Source organism: Rhopalosiphum maidis, chromosome 3 (assembly GCF_003676215.2).
Source record: "Rhopalosiphum maidis isolate BTI-1 chromosome 3, ASM367621v3, whole genome shotgun sequence".
NCBI lineage: Eukaryota > Metazoa > Arthropoda > Insecta > Hemiptera > Aphididae > Rhopalosiphum > Rhopalosiphum maidis.
In genome coordinates, this window is record NC_040879.1 from 49299229 (window position 1) to 49315366 (window position 16138).

The 16138-nt window shown below is 28.7% G+C and overlaps 1 protein-coding gene across 2 annotated transcripts in view; it reads right to left on the minus strand.

Moving 5' to 3' along the window:
• Positions 1-16138, minus strand: part of LOC113556547 (ABC transporter G family member 23-like) — a 47273-nt gene that overhangs the window by 8139 nt on the left and 22996 nt on the right. The window contains exons 1-9 of one of the 2 annotated variants that reach the window (XM_026961565.1): positions 8742-8902; positions 5276-5408; positions 5030-5184; positions 4814-4921; positions 4153-4246; positions 3935-4087; positions 3307-3434; positions 2012-2234; positions 63-243 (exon numbers count right to left, since the gene is read on the minus strand). In XM_026961565.1, coding sequence (XP_026817366.1) covers positions 63-243; positions 2012-2234; positions 3307-3434; positions 3935-4087; positions 4153-4246; positions 4814-4921; positions 5030-5184; positions 5276-5408; positions 8742-8902 — 1336 coding nt within the window. Of the gene's footprint in view, positions 1-62; positions 244-2011; positions 2235-3306; positions 3435-3934; positions 4088-4152; positions 4247-4813; positions 4922-5029; positions 5185-5275; positions 5409-8741; positions 8903-16138 lie in introns of those variants that run through there. The other variant, XM_026961566.1, reaches the window with a different exon arrangement.

Below are 16138 nucleotides of genomic sequence, written 5' to 3' on the forward strand. Positions count from 1 at the left end.
TTGGTGCCTAACCCGTTAGCCGGTTACTGCAATAACAATGTATTAATTGCACGCATTCTTACTTGTATTGTCGATCCAAGCTTGGACCGATCCCATGTCGAATATATTGTCGTCGGAGATATCTCCCCCTTCGTTAAAACGGGTTGCTAAATTAGTGCTGAAGTTTTTCGAAAAATGAAGAAATCCCCAGACCTTGTTTTCCGACACTGCATACAGGCCGTCTTCCGCACTGGGATATTCAACCTGCAACACGACAAAATATAATAAATGGGTCATAATTAAAGTGAATTTGACATGCAAATCGCTATAAACTTAATACTATGCTTTTTTTTTTCAAACTAGTAACGATTACTCGTTTAAAACACGAGTTACACGTGTACAAGAAAACAAAAATATTCATATTAAACTCGGCGCAAATTTGACGTAAGACAGTTGTTAATTTGAGAGCAAACGATTCACATGCACATCTGATACGCCATGTGGGGTACATCAGTTCAAAATATTAAAATGTCACGCATTCAAACGTCCCATGAAATGTTGTTGAAAACACCAAACGTATATAGATGGTATAGACCTATTACATTAATAATATATTGCGACGTTGAACTGTGATAATATGCGGTTGTAATTATTTATAGTGTTACTTTGCCGTTTACCGTGTCGATATTATATTTTATCTCGAATATACGTGCACAGAATTTCCGAGACGCGACGTTGACATTTTTATTCGCCAAAATATGACTAATATCTATACGTATTATTTTTTTTTTTATTACGACGTATCGTAGTTCGTCAACAACAAAACATCTCGCATTGCTGCAATTTGATATGTATAATGTTTTAGTAATACCTATACATTTATCCACGCGTTATGGTAATAATAACAATATATTAGTATGCATGTTGCCAGAAAAAAGTTTTAAAAAATACTTTAAATTATTATTACCCTACTTTATACTCATTGGTTATTAGTAATAACTCATTACTTTCCAATCAGATATGTATTTAGTTATGTACCTATTCAGACATACAGTTATTGAATAATAATAACTATCAGAGAGACGACGACATGATAATGATGATCGATATAGATATTGTGAGACAAGATCTATGAACAATTTTCTTTATAGATTTTGTCGATTGCGGCGGCGTCGTTATCGTGATTAATATAATTAAAAAAACGTAGGCAAATAAAAATTATTTATCTGAAATTTATGAAAACCCGTTTAAAATAAAATACCTATTGGTAAAAATTTACTAATCGATGTCGAAAAATGTTCGGAAAAATTGTTATCTGTCAAATAGCTCAGAAAATATCAAGAAAAAATTAAAGAAATAATAAAATACTAAGTTTCAAAATTAATTAAAGTTTTTGGAAAATTAAAAAATATTATTTACGCGTAAAATAATTTAGAAATGAAAAAATCACAACTAAAAAAATAGAAAAAATTAAAATAAAACGTTATTTTAAATCAAAACAATCTTAAGTTATAAACTAAGCTATACAAATAAAATGATCTACCAAGTACGGATTAACTTTTAGCTTCAAAACTAAAGCCCAGCATTTAATTCTGATTGTATTGTCGTTTTTAGTATATTTAAGTATACAAGTTAGAAAACAAATATTGAAAACAAACATGGTGTCAAGAAAAGTTAAGTATAAAACTCATCATTATATAACTTTTAATACTTTTCCTAAATTTTTTAGGGCGGAAAAATGTTAAAATATTTTATACCATGAAAACATTTTTCAGTAAATTCTTTCTTAATCAAGATTTCCCAATTTTCGAACTTTAATGATATTTGTTAATTAATTATTTTTCTTAAAGATGACTTTTTACATATTTGCAATTCAAATAAAGAAATTTTGATATAGATACCAGTCATTTGAACTGCAGACGACTCGCACTCCCTTTAAATCGATGCAAAAAAGAATATAGTAAAAAGCGTTCAAATGAAAAAGACGTGTTAACGCATTAAGAGTAATAAAAAATATGTTTGTAAATATTACCAATTCGAAAGTCTTTTCTTTTAATCTTTCCAGTAATAAACAACTGACCGGCACGCCTCCATCCAAAAAACAATTTTCCGTTTGCATCAACGAACATGTACCAATTTTGTTCACAGACTCTTCATTTAATACACCCAAAGTCAAATGTTTTGGATCATGGCCACATGCAATATTGAATAATACTGTTTGTATCAGCGGTAAGAAGATCACAAATAGAGTAAACCTTTAAAAATAGTATAACAAAAGACAACAGATAAAAAAGTGTACGTCTAATAATAATACATGTAGATACACAGGGTGATTCTCCAAGCAAGCTCATCCCATTTTTTTTTTTTTTATCAATGAAGTTTTTAAAATTCTAATTTTTAAAGTTTTCAAATATTTATTTTAATTTCTTAAAATGTACTGTAGGTACTACTTACTAAGAGGATTTTGTACTCGCGTGTATTGTCTATAACAATGCATAACATACTAAAACGAACGTCTAAAAGTTCCAATTTTATGTTGTTAGCTTAAACGTTAGTGTGATAATATTGACATATTATCAAATTTAAAGGTAAGAATATCATCTGTGTTCTCTCGTCAGTTTTTCACTATATTTTAATTTTTAAACGTATAAACATTTTTAAATATTTATATTTTACATACTCATACTCGCTTAAAAATTAAAATACCACAAAACTTCAACGAGAGAACAGCGATTATTTTCTTACCTATAGATTTGATGATAAGTCATTTCACTAATATTTAAGCTAAATACTTCTGTTTTTTTGTATGAGAATCGACCTTTTATTTTAATAGATAACTTTTCCGTAAATTTTTACATGTTAAAAACAAATTTCGAACGAATAATTTGAATGTTAATAAAGTTAATGCATCTACAATTTCAATAATTAATACTAATCTATCAATATCTGTAATTTGTAAAAATGGTCTAATTAGTATAATAATTAATAATAGATCCAATAATACGTCCATCATATATTTGTAAGAAAGTTGTTAAGGGTTATTATCTTTAATATAAATATTTTAATAACTGAGAAACTACTATTTTAAATTTTAAATTACGTCCATAAAAATTTTCAAAATAATTATTTACTAAATAATTTATAGTAAAAAAAAAAGATTATCATTTTAAAAACAGAAGTTTGTACATCATTACAGAAAATTCAAAGGGTTAGCTATAAATAAATTAATTATTATATGAAAAATTGGGGTTATCATGCTCGATGAATCACTTTACGTCTACATATATTAATAATTTAAAATTATGAATATTATTATATTGTACTCACGGTATGTTTCTTCTCAGCAGGTAAATGTTTTTACACACCTGAGCTTTGAAACGACCAACCGTAAATAATGTGTTGTTTAACAGCGGCGGGGGAGGCAAATCTCGGGCGTAAGAAAACCTTCTCGTAGGCTGTAGGATAAACACGAAATATTAAATCGTCACAATTGTATAGGTACCAATTATTGGTAGTTTATAATTATTATTATTATACCTACGGTGCTGAATATTTAAATATTACATTAAATTAAAATATAATAAGGTGTTTAGGGAAAATTAAGCTTTAAAAACTATAATATTATGTTATAGCATATAATATAATATGCAACAGTAGCTATTAACGTTATATAATAATGACTTATTTAATTATATTTGATATATACTGACAATTACGTATGTAATATCTGTAATACTGCAGCCAGTTGTCATTAAAAGATTAGGAATAATATTTTAAAAAATGCTTTGGTATGTGAAAATAAAACAAACAAATTATGTTGGTATTCAAGTATTAAACGTTAATTATTATTCCCTTATGATGGCCATATTTACTTATCACACAGGGAAAATCGTTATACTTAGTAAATATTAAAAAAAAAAAAAAAAAAAAAAAAAAAAACAATATTCCTCCTTACTTGTTTTACTGGTATTTTGAAACTGTTTGTCTTAGCTACTTGGTTTTGGCAAATCTTTAAAAACGCTTCCTCCAAATATGAACAATTGCACGAAGTCAATAGTTCTGTTGGCGTTGCTTCGGAAAGTAGTGTGCCTTTCCTCATCAGACCAATCTATAAACAAATACTTGTTAGCATATTATATTTCGATAAAGAAAGTCGATGAAAACTTTTCTCACCATTTGTGACTGTTTTGCTTCTTCGATATAGTGCGTGGTGATTATCACTGTTTTACCTCCATTCGATGTCAAATCCAATAGAAGTTCCCAAATGCTAGAAATATAAATTTTAGTTAATGCAAGTGGTACAAACACATCTATTTATTTTCACTTTGGTTTTATAATAAATAACTATAATTTAAACCATATAATTTATAGCTGTATACGCAATACGTCTATATTTAGATTTAAAGTTTATAAAATATCATTATAGATTATTTTAGTTTTCCTTTTTTTTATTTATCATAACAAGATCACTGAATTTGTTTTGGATTATAGTCGACTTTACGCGTTTTTTGATTATCCACATAAATATACATAAATTCGTATACCCATAGTAGAAGTATATTATAAGATACATAAATAATTATTAAATATTTTACACATTGAACCAATGAAAGTTTTTTTTATGAAAAGTTGGGTTTTCACCAGGAGAGTCTAAAAAAAAATTCTAAGCCTCTCCCCCTAGATCACCGGTTTAGTTATGCTGAAGTGTATTACCTATGAATGATTATATAATATAGAATATAGACTATAAATACATTTGCAAAAGAGGATCGACAATTTTGATAATTGTATATTAATTTACCAATGTGATTTTATTAAATGTAGATTTAATTACCTTTGGCTTATCAAAGGATCCAAGCCAACTGTAGGTTCGTCTAAAATCAACAACTTTGGGTCGTGAAGCATTGCTACTGCAAGTGATACTCTTCTTTGTTGACCACCACTTTATGAAATAAAATTTATTATAGCATCGTTATATTATAGGTACTGGAGTTATAATAATTAGTTGGTACAATAATCGTGAACGACATTTTTCGAATTTCTTACTTACCTAATCTCGTTTAGACTTAGACTATACGATGGCAATTTCAAGAGCTCCTTTAATTCTCGGCCTCTTGTTTCGATGACATCATTTGATAAATTAAATATATAACCATAGTACGTAAACGTTTCTTTTATGGACAATTCGTTGTGAAGTGCTAATTCCTTTAGAGGTATAGAAATAGGTATGTAATATTAAAGAAGAATAAAAAAAAATTCAAAAATAGTATGTGATAAGACGATTTGGCGACATTACTTGTGGCATATATCCGATGTCGGAAATGTGTTTGCCTTTGAGTTTTATCTCTCCGGAATCTAAATGCAAACGACCGACGATACAACTCAGTAGAGTTGTTTTTCCACAGCCGCTAGGTCCCAATAGCCCATATCTGAAAATTAACAACAAGTACAAATTATATTTAAATCCGAATGAACGGTGTTTTTTTTCACATGTCACAATAAATTCCTAATTTGATAAAACATTATATAACTATGATATACATGCAATTCATCATTATTTATTTCGTGTAAAACTATAATAGCTTTAATGGTTTCTTTTTTCCTTACACCGCATTAAACTAGAAATTTAATTGGATACGTTTAGTAGTAAAGACATTGTTTAGTGTAACATTTATGTAGAATAAACCTAATGAGATTTAATCCCACATATTTAAATTATCGTGTTATGATCATAGTTTCATATTTTCTTTGATCAAATTTTCAATGATTATTTTTATCTGTATCAAATCATGTTGACAGTAAAACCAGAAAATAGTTAAAAAGAAAAAAAATCGTGGGTAATTTCTTTATATTATTGATTACGATGATCGAAAGACCTCCATCAATAATTATTATAATATGATGTTAAATGTGCAACTAGAAAAATAATTAATTAATTGCTCCAAAATGCATATAGAGTCGTGTAAATATTAATTAATTAATGAATGTGGTTAACAATATAAATGGGTATGTTTCCTATATTATTTATAATATACACAATATGGGATTTTTAAAATTCTACTAAATGATAAAAGAACCACTCGGCATTTGTTCACAAGCTTGAAAAGGTTAATGAAAAATACTAATATAAATGTAAATTGTATATTTACCAAATATTTTGTATTTTTAAAAATATTATGTTTATTAATACGTTTTACATTACATTAATAATAAGTTGGATAATTCTAAACGCTCAACTACGAAGTATTAGTTTGAGTGCAACTAACACGTGAAAAAGTAAAAAGAAATTGAAAAGTTAAATATCAATAATCAGTAGTAATATAGTTGGGCGAGATTTGTTTGTATTACTATAAAACTGTTTTTTCTATTCTATATAATACTAAAGAGGATTCGATCTCGTACATTTTCTACAAACATTTACCTAACTTATAAAAAAAAAACTGTATTAACTATCCTAATTTCAATTTTCTAGTCATCAGAAAATATATGTGAATTTTGTAAAATATTTACTTGAAAACAACTTCCAAGTTTTAGAAATTAAATTCTTAAGCCCTTCAAAATTATATTTTTAAATTTTGAGTTTCACTAATTTTAAAATTTCAATAATATTCAAGTGAAAAAATTAATTAAAAAATGTAAATAAGTCGTTTTCAAGTGACTTTTACGGCGAATTCAATTTTGTTTTCAGATATTTTATTGGATAAATGGAGTATTTATTTATTTATTTTTTTTTTATTTATTTACAAATGGAAAAGATTGATACTTTTGATCAAGAAAAATAAAATAATTAATTGTGTATTGTATTACTAACATGCGTGAGAGTGCTCTAATATTATTTTAAGTTGTACACACAGTTACACACACTATTGGTAATGTGTATAGTCAGTGACACATTACATACACATTTGTGTAATCTACAAGCACCTACTTGGAAAATTGTTTATATGAATTCCTTAAAAATGGTCCGTATTGAATTCCCTTAATAATTCTTATCGAAGATGTTATTCCTACCGTGTAACAATAATAATATCAATTGTATTCCAATTGCAACTTGAATCAAGTTACTTGATAGAGGCATTTTGGTGAATACAAAATAAAATAATATAATAGGTATGTTTTACACGACCCGATATAAAATAAACACTGTTGTATAGGTTTTTTAAAAATATTTTGTACAATGTAATAGATATTATGTTTGTCGATTGTAACACGATGATAACTATAATATTAATATACTTCATTCGCATCCCCTTGGTAGGAGGAAAGGTGAAATGGATTTCAAGACATCTACTTAGATTTTTTACTTACTTCTAAATAATTACCTGTGTATATTGTATATAGTAAAATAGTAATACGAAAGGAGAAAAAGAATAATGATCACTCCTCCATCAAGCATAATTTTATACCTATCCACAACGCTTATATTTTCTGATCGCGTTGCATTACAAATTTACAATTTTTATATATAGTATAATTATTAGTATATTCAATATTAATATATTATATTATGTATTTTTATACACAATGCAAATAATAAATATATTAGGCAATACATATTTTTATCTAATACTTTATTATAACGAATATTGTACTATTGATTGCTTTCAAAGTCCGTACGATGGCAGATGTGGTATATTGGTGCTAGAACACTTTAGCCTGGGCGTACAAGCTTAGCTATATAGCCATAACCTATCGAAAAGACTATTATTGTGCAAGACCACGCGGGGTAGGATCACTGAAATAATAGAACAATAATTGTATTTGTTAGTATTTGGGCTTTTACCTCTTTTCGGAGGTCTCGGATTATTGGGGAGAAGCGGGACTTCGACCCATATTGCCTATAATGCGATCCTCATCGTGTCACGATAACGGTAAAACTTTAAGTAACCTAACTATACTACTAGGGATATATTATATGCTAACTAAAAAGGTAGTGTCTTAAGAATATTATATATGTAAATGTAAATCACGTAATCAAAAAATGTCTTGAGCTTAGACATAATTTATATAGAATATTTGTCTTGCCGAAAATCGAAAGTCATCGATACGATTTTAATAATTTATAATACATCGATATATCATAATATACCTATTTAGTATATAAACGAATAAAACATTTTCAAGCCCGAAAAGCTCATTTCATCTGTACTCGAGGTTGGGAGGTCTGACATAAATCTATACTTATATTCTTGATCACTTATTCTAATACGAATGTCGATAGGTATTATTTCTTAAACTATATGTTCTTACGTTTTTGAATTAGACTTTACAAAAATGTACAAATTAAAACATTTAATAGAAATTATCAAATACTCGTAAATTGGTGTCAACCCGTCTCGACTATGTATTCGCTATGAACTGTTTCATTACTATGTATTGACCAACGTGTATATTACTCGTATACTACTCGTATATCCTAGTTGCAAAAATACTTATTTCTGTATACCCATTTGCTGGAACATACTTATAGTGATTGCGCAACTTTCAACCAACGTCTTATACTATTCGTTCTTAAAACGAGAACAAAAAACAAACGGACTATAGTTTAGACGAAACTTTAAAAATCATACCTTTCTACTAAAGCTTCGACTGTTTAACGCCAAACTGTGATTATAAAATATATACATTACATTACCTATCGACCGCTCCTCTTATGCAAAAGGTACGCTTCCAACGCGTTTCGTGTCGGTGTGTGTGTGTGTGGGGGGGGTCATCCTCTCGCGCCTATCTATAGACATCTAGACACCTGTACGGGTACTTACATTTTCCCGGTCGGTATGGTAAGGTTCAAGTCTTTGAGTATGGCCGTCTGACCGTACTGTTTGTACGCGCTCCTCACGACTACCGCCGACGAGGGACGGGCCACGACCGTCTGCTGGTTTTCGGCCGGCGCTTCGTCGCGCGTCACCACCGACGCGGTCATGTTGGTCGCGATGTCGTACGCGAACACGGTTCAAAAGCCTCACACGCGTATGCCGACGGGGTGGACGACGACGGGGTGTATGACCTCGGGAAAAGGGTTGGTGGGCACCGCGAAACACCTTCGTCTCCGCAAACCGAAGTAGCGTGTGTCGTTATATATAATATATATAATACTATTGCGGCGCGGTGCGGTGTATTATTATTATTAATATTGGCGATGAGCGATGGCGCACAGACGACGATACGACAATAATCGCATCGGCGGGGCCGAAATGTGTTTAAATAGCGACAATGGTATAATTATAGTTATATTATTATTAATATAAGGAATGCGCGGACGCAAAAACAGCAATGACGTGAGTGATCGACTGATGCGCGCAGGACATTGTGCCACTATATAATAGTCGTCGTGTACTGCTCTGTAATTTGCAGCCGTCGTCGGCACTTTGGGCGACGGCCGACCGTGGCGCGCGAAATCGGTTTGCCCCCTCGACGTTAAGTATTTTTTTTTCTCATACGTCACGATTGTCGTACCAATACTACTCCGCAAACACACACGCACACGCACACAATTCGATCATTATATTATTATTATTATTATTATGTGCGAGTGTTGTGTAGTACGATATCCTGCGCCACGTACCGGCCAGGACGTGATCGAAATAGGTATTTATGAATGGTTGTGTGTGTGCACTTATAAATCGCCACACGAAAAACGTCTGTTTGGCGTTTGCGAATTTTTTATTCGTTCCGATCGACGCGATGCGTAACGCGTACCTATATACCACCTATACCTGCTTATCGTGCATAATATTATACGATGTTATGTACAACGTCGCGTAGGCGTATATAGTAACACGGGTGCACGTGTATAGGCAGACTCAGGCCTGGGAAAAATGTCAAATAATTCGATTTTTAAAATCAAAATCAAAAACCCACAAAATCGATGATTTCCAAAAATCAAATGTATCAATAATGTATATTTAAGTTTATGTTTTTTATAAATCAGTCATACATATAACTATTTAAAATGTATATAAATATACAAATTATATTATGTATTTCTTAACATAATATTATAGCAGCAACTCGGTGAAAATTATTTTAAAATTCATGATTTTGATTTTAATAATTGTTTAATTCTATCTTTAACATCTCTGAAGTAAGGTAGTTGAATCTTAAAGTTTGGAGTATTTTTTTTTCTGTTTTACCTAATAAAATTTATCGCGTTCAATTTTAAAACCATATAGAAAAATTATATTTCGTTAGTAGGTACTTATACTTGATTTGGAAGAACTCGACAGACTTTTAGAGGGTCTTAACCTCTCATGTCTGACTATAAATTTTAATCTGCATTTGTTGTTTCTGTTGCACAAACGTTCAATAAACTTACCAAATTCGTATTCCGCAGAAGTAAGTAAGACAGAGGACCAAAATATATTTTGAGATTTTTGGTTAAATTATTACGCGGACAACTATAAACTTACTCTGCTAAATCCCTTTCAAACTTCTTGCCCGCTTCTCCCGACATAATATTATATAGTTTCTTTTTCGGTTCCAACTTCCTTGACAAATTATGATTCAAATTTTAAATGAATCACTATACCATTGTATATATCAGTATTCTAACTATTCATTTTTTATTTGTATAAATACCTATGTATCTACTTTTAAAATGTCACATATAATTGAATATTTGTCATTGTTATTGATTATGGCCTATGGGGATGTTTACACCGATTTTATTTTTTTAAATATTTTATTAGCTACCTATTACGTAAAATTATAACAATATATCAAACGTAGACGATTACGACTGAAGCTATTAAATAATTAAACTTATGTTTAAAATATGGTTATTTCTTATGTTTTGTAAATTATGTAAAATCCGTATTAAAGCTACCATAAAAAAATAATGAAATGCATTTTGTTTGTGTTTAAGTGATTTTATTTTACAGGAAAACAAATCTTATTTATCGTTTAACACATACGTGCAATGGTAAATATACTACGATGAAAACCGACAAAATAATAATCCGATTCATTATTTATTAATTAATTATTTAAAGAAAGATTATTATACTTATCATTTATTTAACCTACTAAGTAAATTGATTAATGCAAACTAGCTATATGGTATACCTAACCGAATTACAAACCGAGTATAGCAATGTAATAATAGTATGGTGTAGTAAACCCAATTAAAGTAATATAATATTAATATGGTTCACGTTCTATACATAATATACGAATATGTAATAATTGTAAATATTAAGTGCACAGAGGTAAAACACACTGTTGACGCGAATGAGTAGATAATAACTTACACTACTAACCTACCTTCATTTATACTGTCTCGACTTCGACGTAACTGATAAACGTGCTACGTCGTCAATATAATGAATTACATTATGCGTAAACGTGCAGCACAACAGCACCTACTATAATAATATATATATAATGTGAATATTATATAACACGTTAATAGATAAATGTGTTACTCAGTGGCGTGGTGAAATAGAAATTTTTCAGTCTTATGTTTCAGATATGATATGGTTCTCGCTTGTATAGTCGTTTAAAAATATCGACTAAATTTACCGGTTTTTTGATTTATATTTATAACATTTTTTTTTTCAAAATCTTTACAATTTTAATGATACAAGATTCCACACATAATAAGCTATTCTCACTGGGAAATAACTTTAAACAAGTTTAGCGTAAATCCACATATTTTTTTTTTAATTTTGACGAAATTGGATATTTAAACTTAAAATAATGAGTTTTTCACAATCGATTTATATAATTTTGTAATTATTCAAAAATCGTTAATTGTAGAAACTTGAAACATTCCACTGTTACTACAATTATTATTTTCTATACAAAATGAAAAGTTAAAAATTGTTAGACCAAATTTAAGCTCTTTATACTATTACTAACATATTCATATGACTGTACCGTGGTAGGTACATCTGTATTGACATAAAGGTTATTGACCTTTTTTTTTGATTTTAATTTTTGTCAAAAATTATTTTATTATATGCCGTATTTATATAAAAATATTGATAAATTATAAAATATCTTTTAAAATAGAAGCTGATATACACCGTATCCACTGAGAATCATATTTCGTTTTTCAAATTCAATGAATAAATAATGCCATTAATAACGAAAAGTGATCTACTCAATGGTGAGTTACAATTTGTAACTTATACAGTAGAACGAATTATAGCTATTTTATATGTGGCCAGTGACCACGTAGGTACTTGGATTATTAGTTTTTACTGATAACAAGAATGAAAATAATTTTGAGTGGGTCACACAATTTATATCAAACAAATTAAAAGAAAACTCTCCGAAATGTTGTTATTTTGCTTAGCTATTGTCATTAAAGGTATTCAATTCATGTTTACATTGCGTTTTATTACGTAAGCTATTTGATGACATTGGTATTTTGATTATATTATTTGCTGCAGTGGTAGCGCACGATAAATATTATTCGGTATTAACTATGGAGACGTATTATTATAACTGCAATATACTTCGATCAATTGATGTATTTATATGTATAACATTTTCCCATAAACAGTTTTAAACTTAAATATAATTTGTTAAGCAAGCGGACTTTATATATTTTTATTTTTGCCATTTCTCTTAGTCTCTTACCGTTTTTCGTTATGTGTTTTATTGTTTATGCTGTACATTCTTACATTACATAAACGCTCTATATAATTTAAAATAATAGACACACATATTTAATCTAATAAGTTAAGTGTTTAATATTAACATTTAAGTTTAAACAGCGGATAGAAAAAGTATACGACGTATCCAATTATTAAAAATAAATGTTAATTATTAGTACGGTTCGGAAGTTATAAGAGTTGCATATTGTTCTGTATGCTCTCGATTTATAGCGGGCCAAGTTAGAAATCCAAGCTGTACAATGTCGAGTTTAAAAATGCATATTTTGCATATTTCGTCGATTTTAAAGTAAAAGGTGCATATTTCTTGACTTCCATATGCATATCATACACATATTTGATATTTTCTAAAAAACTTTAGAAATAATGAAAATATATTTTTCCTTTTTTACTAATTAGTAATTTTATTCAAAAGTCATTCGTATTTAAGTATTCTTGCTTATATCGCTTAGATATATCGTTACACATTGAATTGTAATAAGGTTTAAATAAATGTACTAAAATGTTTTCCAGTTATTTTAATTTTGGCCCAATTAATATTGATATTTAATCAAAGTAATATACTAAAAACAGTACCTAATATTATGTAATATTATTAATTATTATTAATATTATGTATCTTGACTTATAATCAACGTTCAACAATATACGCTTAAAACAAATAAATTTAATGAATCTTTAAAAAGTACGAATTCTTATCCATGAGATTATATTTTGTTTGTTTAAGAAAAACGTCGGTTCGACCTTTGCCACCTTACAATGGAAATAAACATTTAAGATAGTGCGTTTAGCTGTGTGATATAGACATAATTAAAAAAAAAACATATGATTATATATTTTTAATTAATTTTATTAATTAGTACTTATTTTAATTTTAATGAGCTTATCTTAAACGAGTTGTGCGTGAAAACATAATTTTAATTGATTTACACCTAAACAGTATATTAATAATTAATACGTTATTAAACCTTGTACTTATTATTTTTACTATCAATTTGCAGGCAGTTACGAAAATTATTCGTTTTGTATTATTATGAAGTTATTTTTTTTTTTTTTTAGTTAACATAAAACTTTCTATTTGAATACTTAAAACTCGAAAGTTCTTCGCATGTTATTTTAATCAATTTGAAAATATCGAAAATACGTTATACCTATAAACACATTATGAGAATTTGAAGTTCAAATTTCAAGAAAATTGGAAATTTAAGCAAAAAATAACAATTTTTCCTCTTTTAAATTTAAATAATTTTAATGTTATTCAAATTATGTTAATCATATAAAGACCGAAAGTTTTCACAATAACTTGATTATTATTTTTTATGCCCAACTATTTTAAAAAAATATATAAGTAGGTACACTAATTTTATTTATACCACGAATCTATTTACACCGTCTTGCGTTACTCCTTCTGATTTTGAAATACAGAGAATGATATAATAATCGTTGGACTCAAAATCGTCCCTCGTATACTTATCTCAGCAGTGATTAAGTGATTTATTATTATACATTTAAATTGAATACGTTTATTAAAGTGACTTACTCGACGACGAGAGGTACATAAGGCACATTGGATATCTACCAAACAACAGAGATCTCCGGTTTTTTTTTTAAATACTAAACTATTGTAACTTAATTTTACAATACCAAGTGTTTTGTATGTGATAATAATATTATAATAGATATCAAATTAAACACCAGTAAGTAATATAAAATAATATAGAATCTTTGTTATATAAATATGTCATTCTTTCATTCGGTGTCGTCTCTAAACCATGAAAAATAACTATTTATAACTAGGTTTTTTTTAATACTAATTGGTATTTTTTCCCATAACAATATCTAATAAGATTAAATGTTTTCAACTTTATTATATTTTAATATTTTACCGATTATAGTATTTTTTTAAAAGCATATTTTGAAATCTTTTTGTACGTAAAAACTGAAAAAACTAAATTAACTAGACGAACTAACTAATTTGTTAGGTATACATCAAAATCCATCAAACAATATCACAGCGACTTGAAAAATGTAACTACAATATTATGATATCCAATCATTTACATAATCTAGATACCACCATGTATCTTAAATATCTTCTATATTTTGCTATAATATATGGGTAATTGACACGTGATTACGTGGCTGGGAGTACACCGATAAAAAATATACAATTTATGCGAGCGATAAAATTTCCGGATTAGACTATACACAATTATGTTTGTTGACTTGTCACACCCACCAGTGTCGTAATTATGAATTTTCTTTGGGAGGATTAACATTTTTTTTGGTAGCATACTGTTAACTTCATAATTCGCAATATATATACATATATATACGTGTGTGTATAAATATTGAAAAACTTTAATAAAATAAAACTCTGGGAGACCTATTCCTTTAATTACACCTCAAACACACACTGACATGTTACCACCATAGTGACATAAAATTTTAACTAAATATTAAATACTTGGCCTTATTCCTTATTTCATTTATGAGTCTAATATATATATATATATGGCATACCTACCTGTATTATGATTTGTTTAAAGAAAAAAAAAATCTTAGAACTATACTGCAATTAAAGGAGCACCAATTAAACTATAATAATACGTCATCGGGCGATATTGTACTTTAGGTCATATTTATGGTATAGTTTATAGTTAATGATAGATATGGATCGTGTATAGGATCACAGAAATTAGTTTTACTACTGTGTGCGTAGTACCTGTTGTCATCATATCCAATGAGTCCCACATTAATTATAACTGATATAGTGATATAATAACTATGTATATATTTTTGGTGTTGGCAAAGGAAAACAGAAAAAAAATTTAAAAACCAAAATGTTTGATACTTTTGCAGCAACCTTTATAGAAATTAAAATTTTAATACCTATAGTGAGTCCTATACTATAGTTACGTGTACACCTTAGTCATCTTTCGTACATGGAATTCTGATAAAGGATTTTTAATTTTTCCTGAAATTTCTAAAGGAACTACAGCCCCCTTATACCCATTCCACTCCATAGCGACGCCACAAATTACATTACTCGTGAACTACTGTGTAGTAATTTTCATTTATTACACTTTTCTACTGACTAGGATGCCTACGTGACGGTTCTCCTATAAAAGATTATAATAATAAATAATAATGTCTAAAATATGAGCTGCACGCGATTATCGTTTGACCACTTCAGCGACTTATGTTTTGTAACAGACAGATTCGTTAAAATGAAAACGGAATAATAAAAAGGTTTTGAACATTAATCTATTACGTACACACGGGTATCGCTGTACATCGCCTGTAACGATAATATGCGCAATACTTGGAAATAAAATATGCAACAAACGTATACCTATAGGTGTATAGTGTGTACGCTGCCCTGAAAATGGAACGGTACAATAAGATACACGGTCCGTGAATCGTGATATAGACAATATTATGTTATGTGACGGCAAAATCGACGTCGAGTCAGCCCGATGGATGTTTAATTAAAAATTAAATTATTATTTGGCCGCGTGTCGTATGTATAATAATAA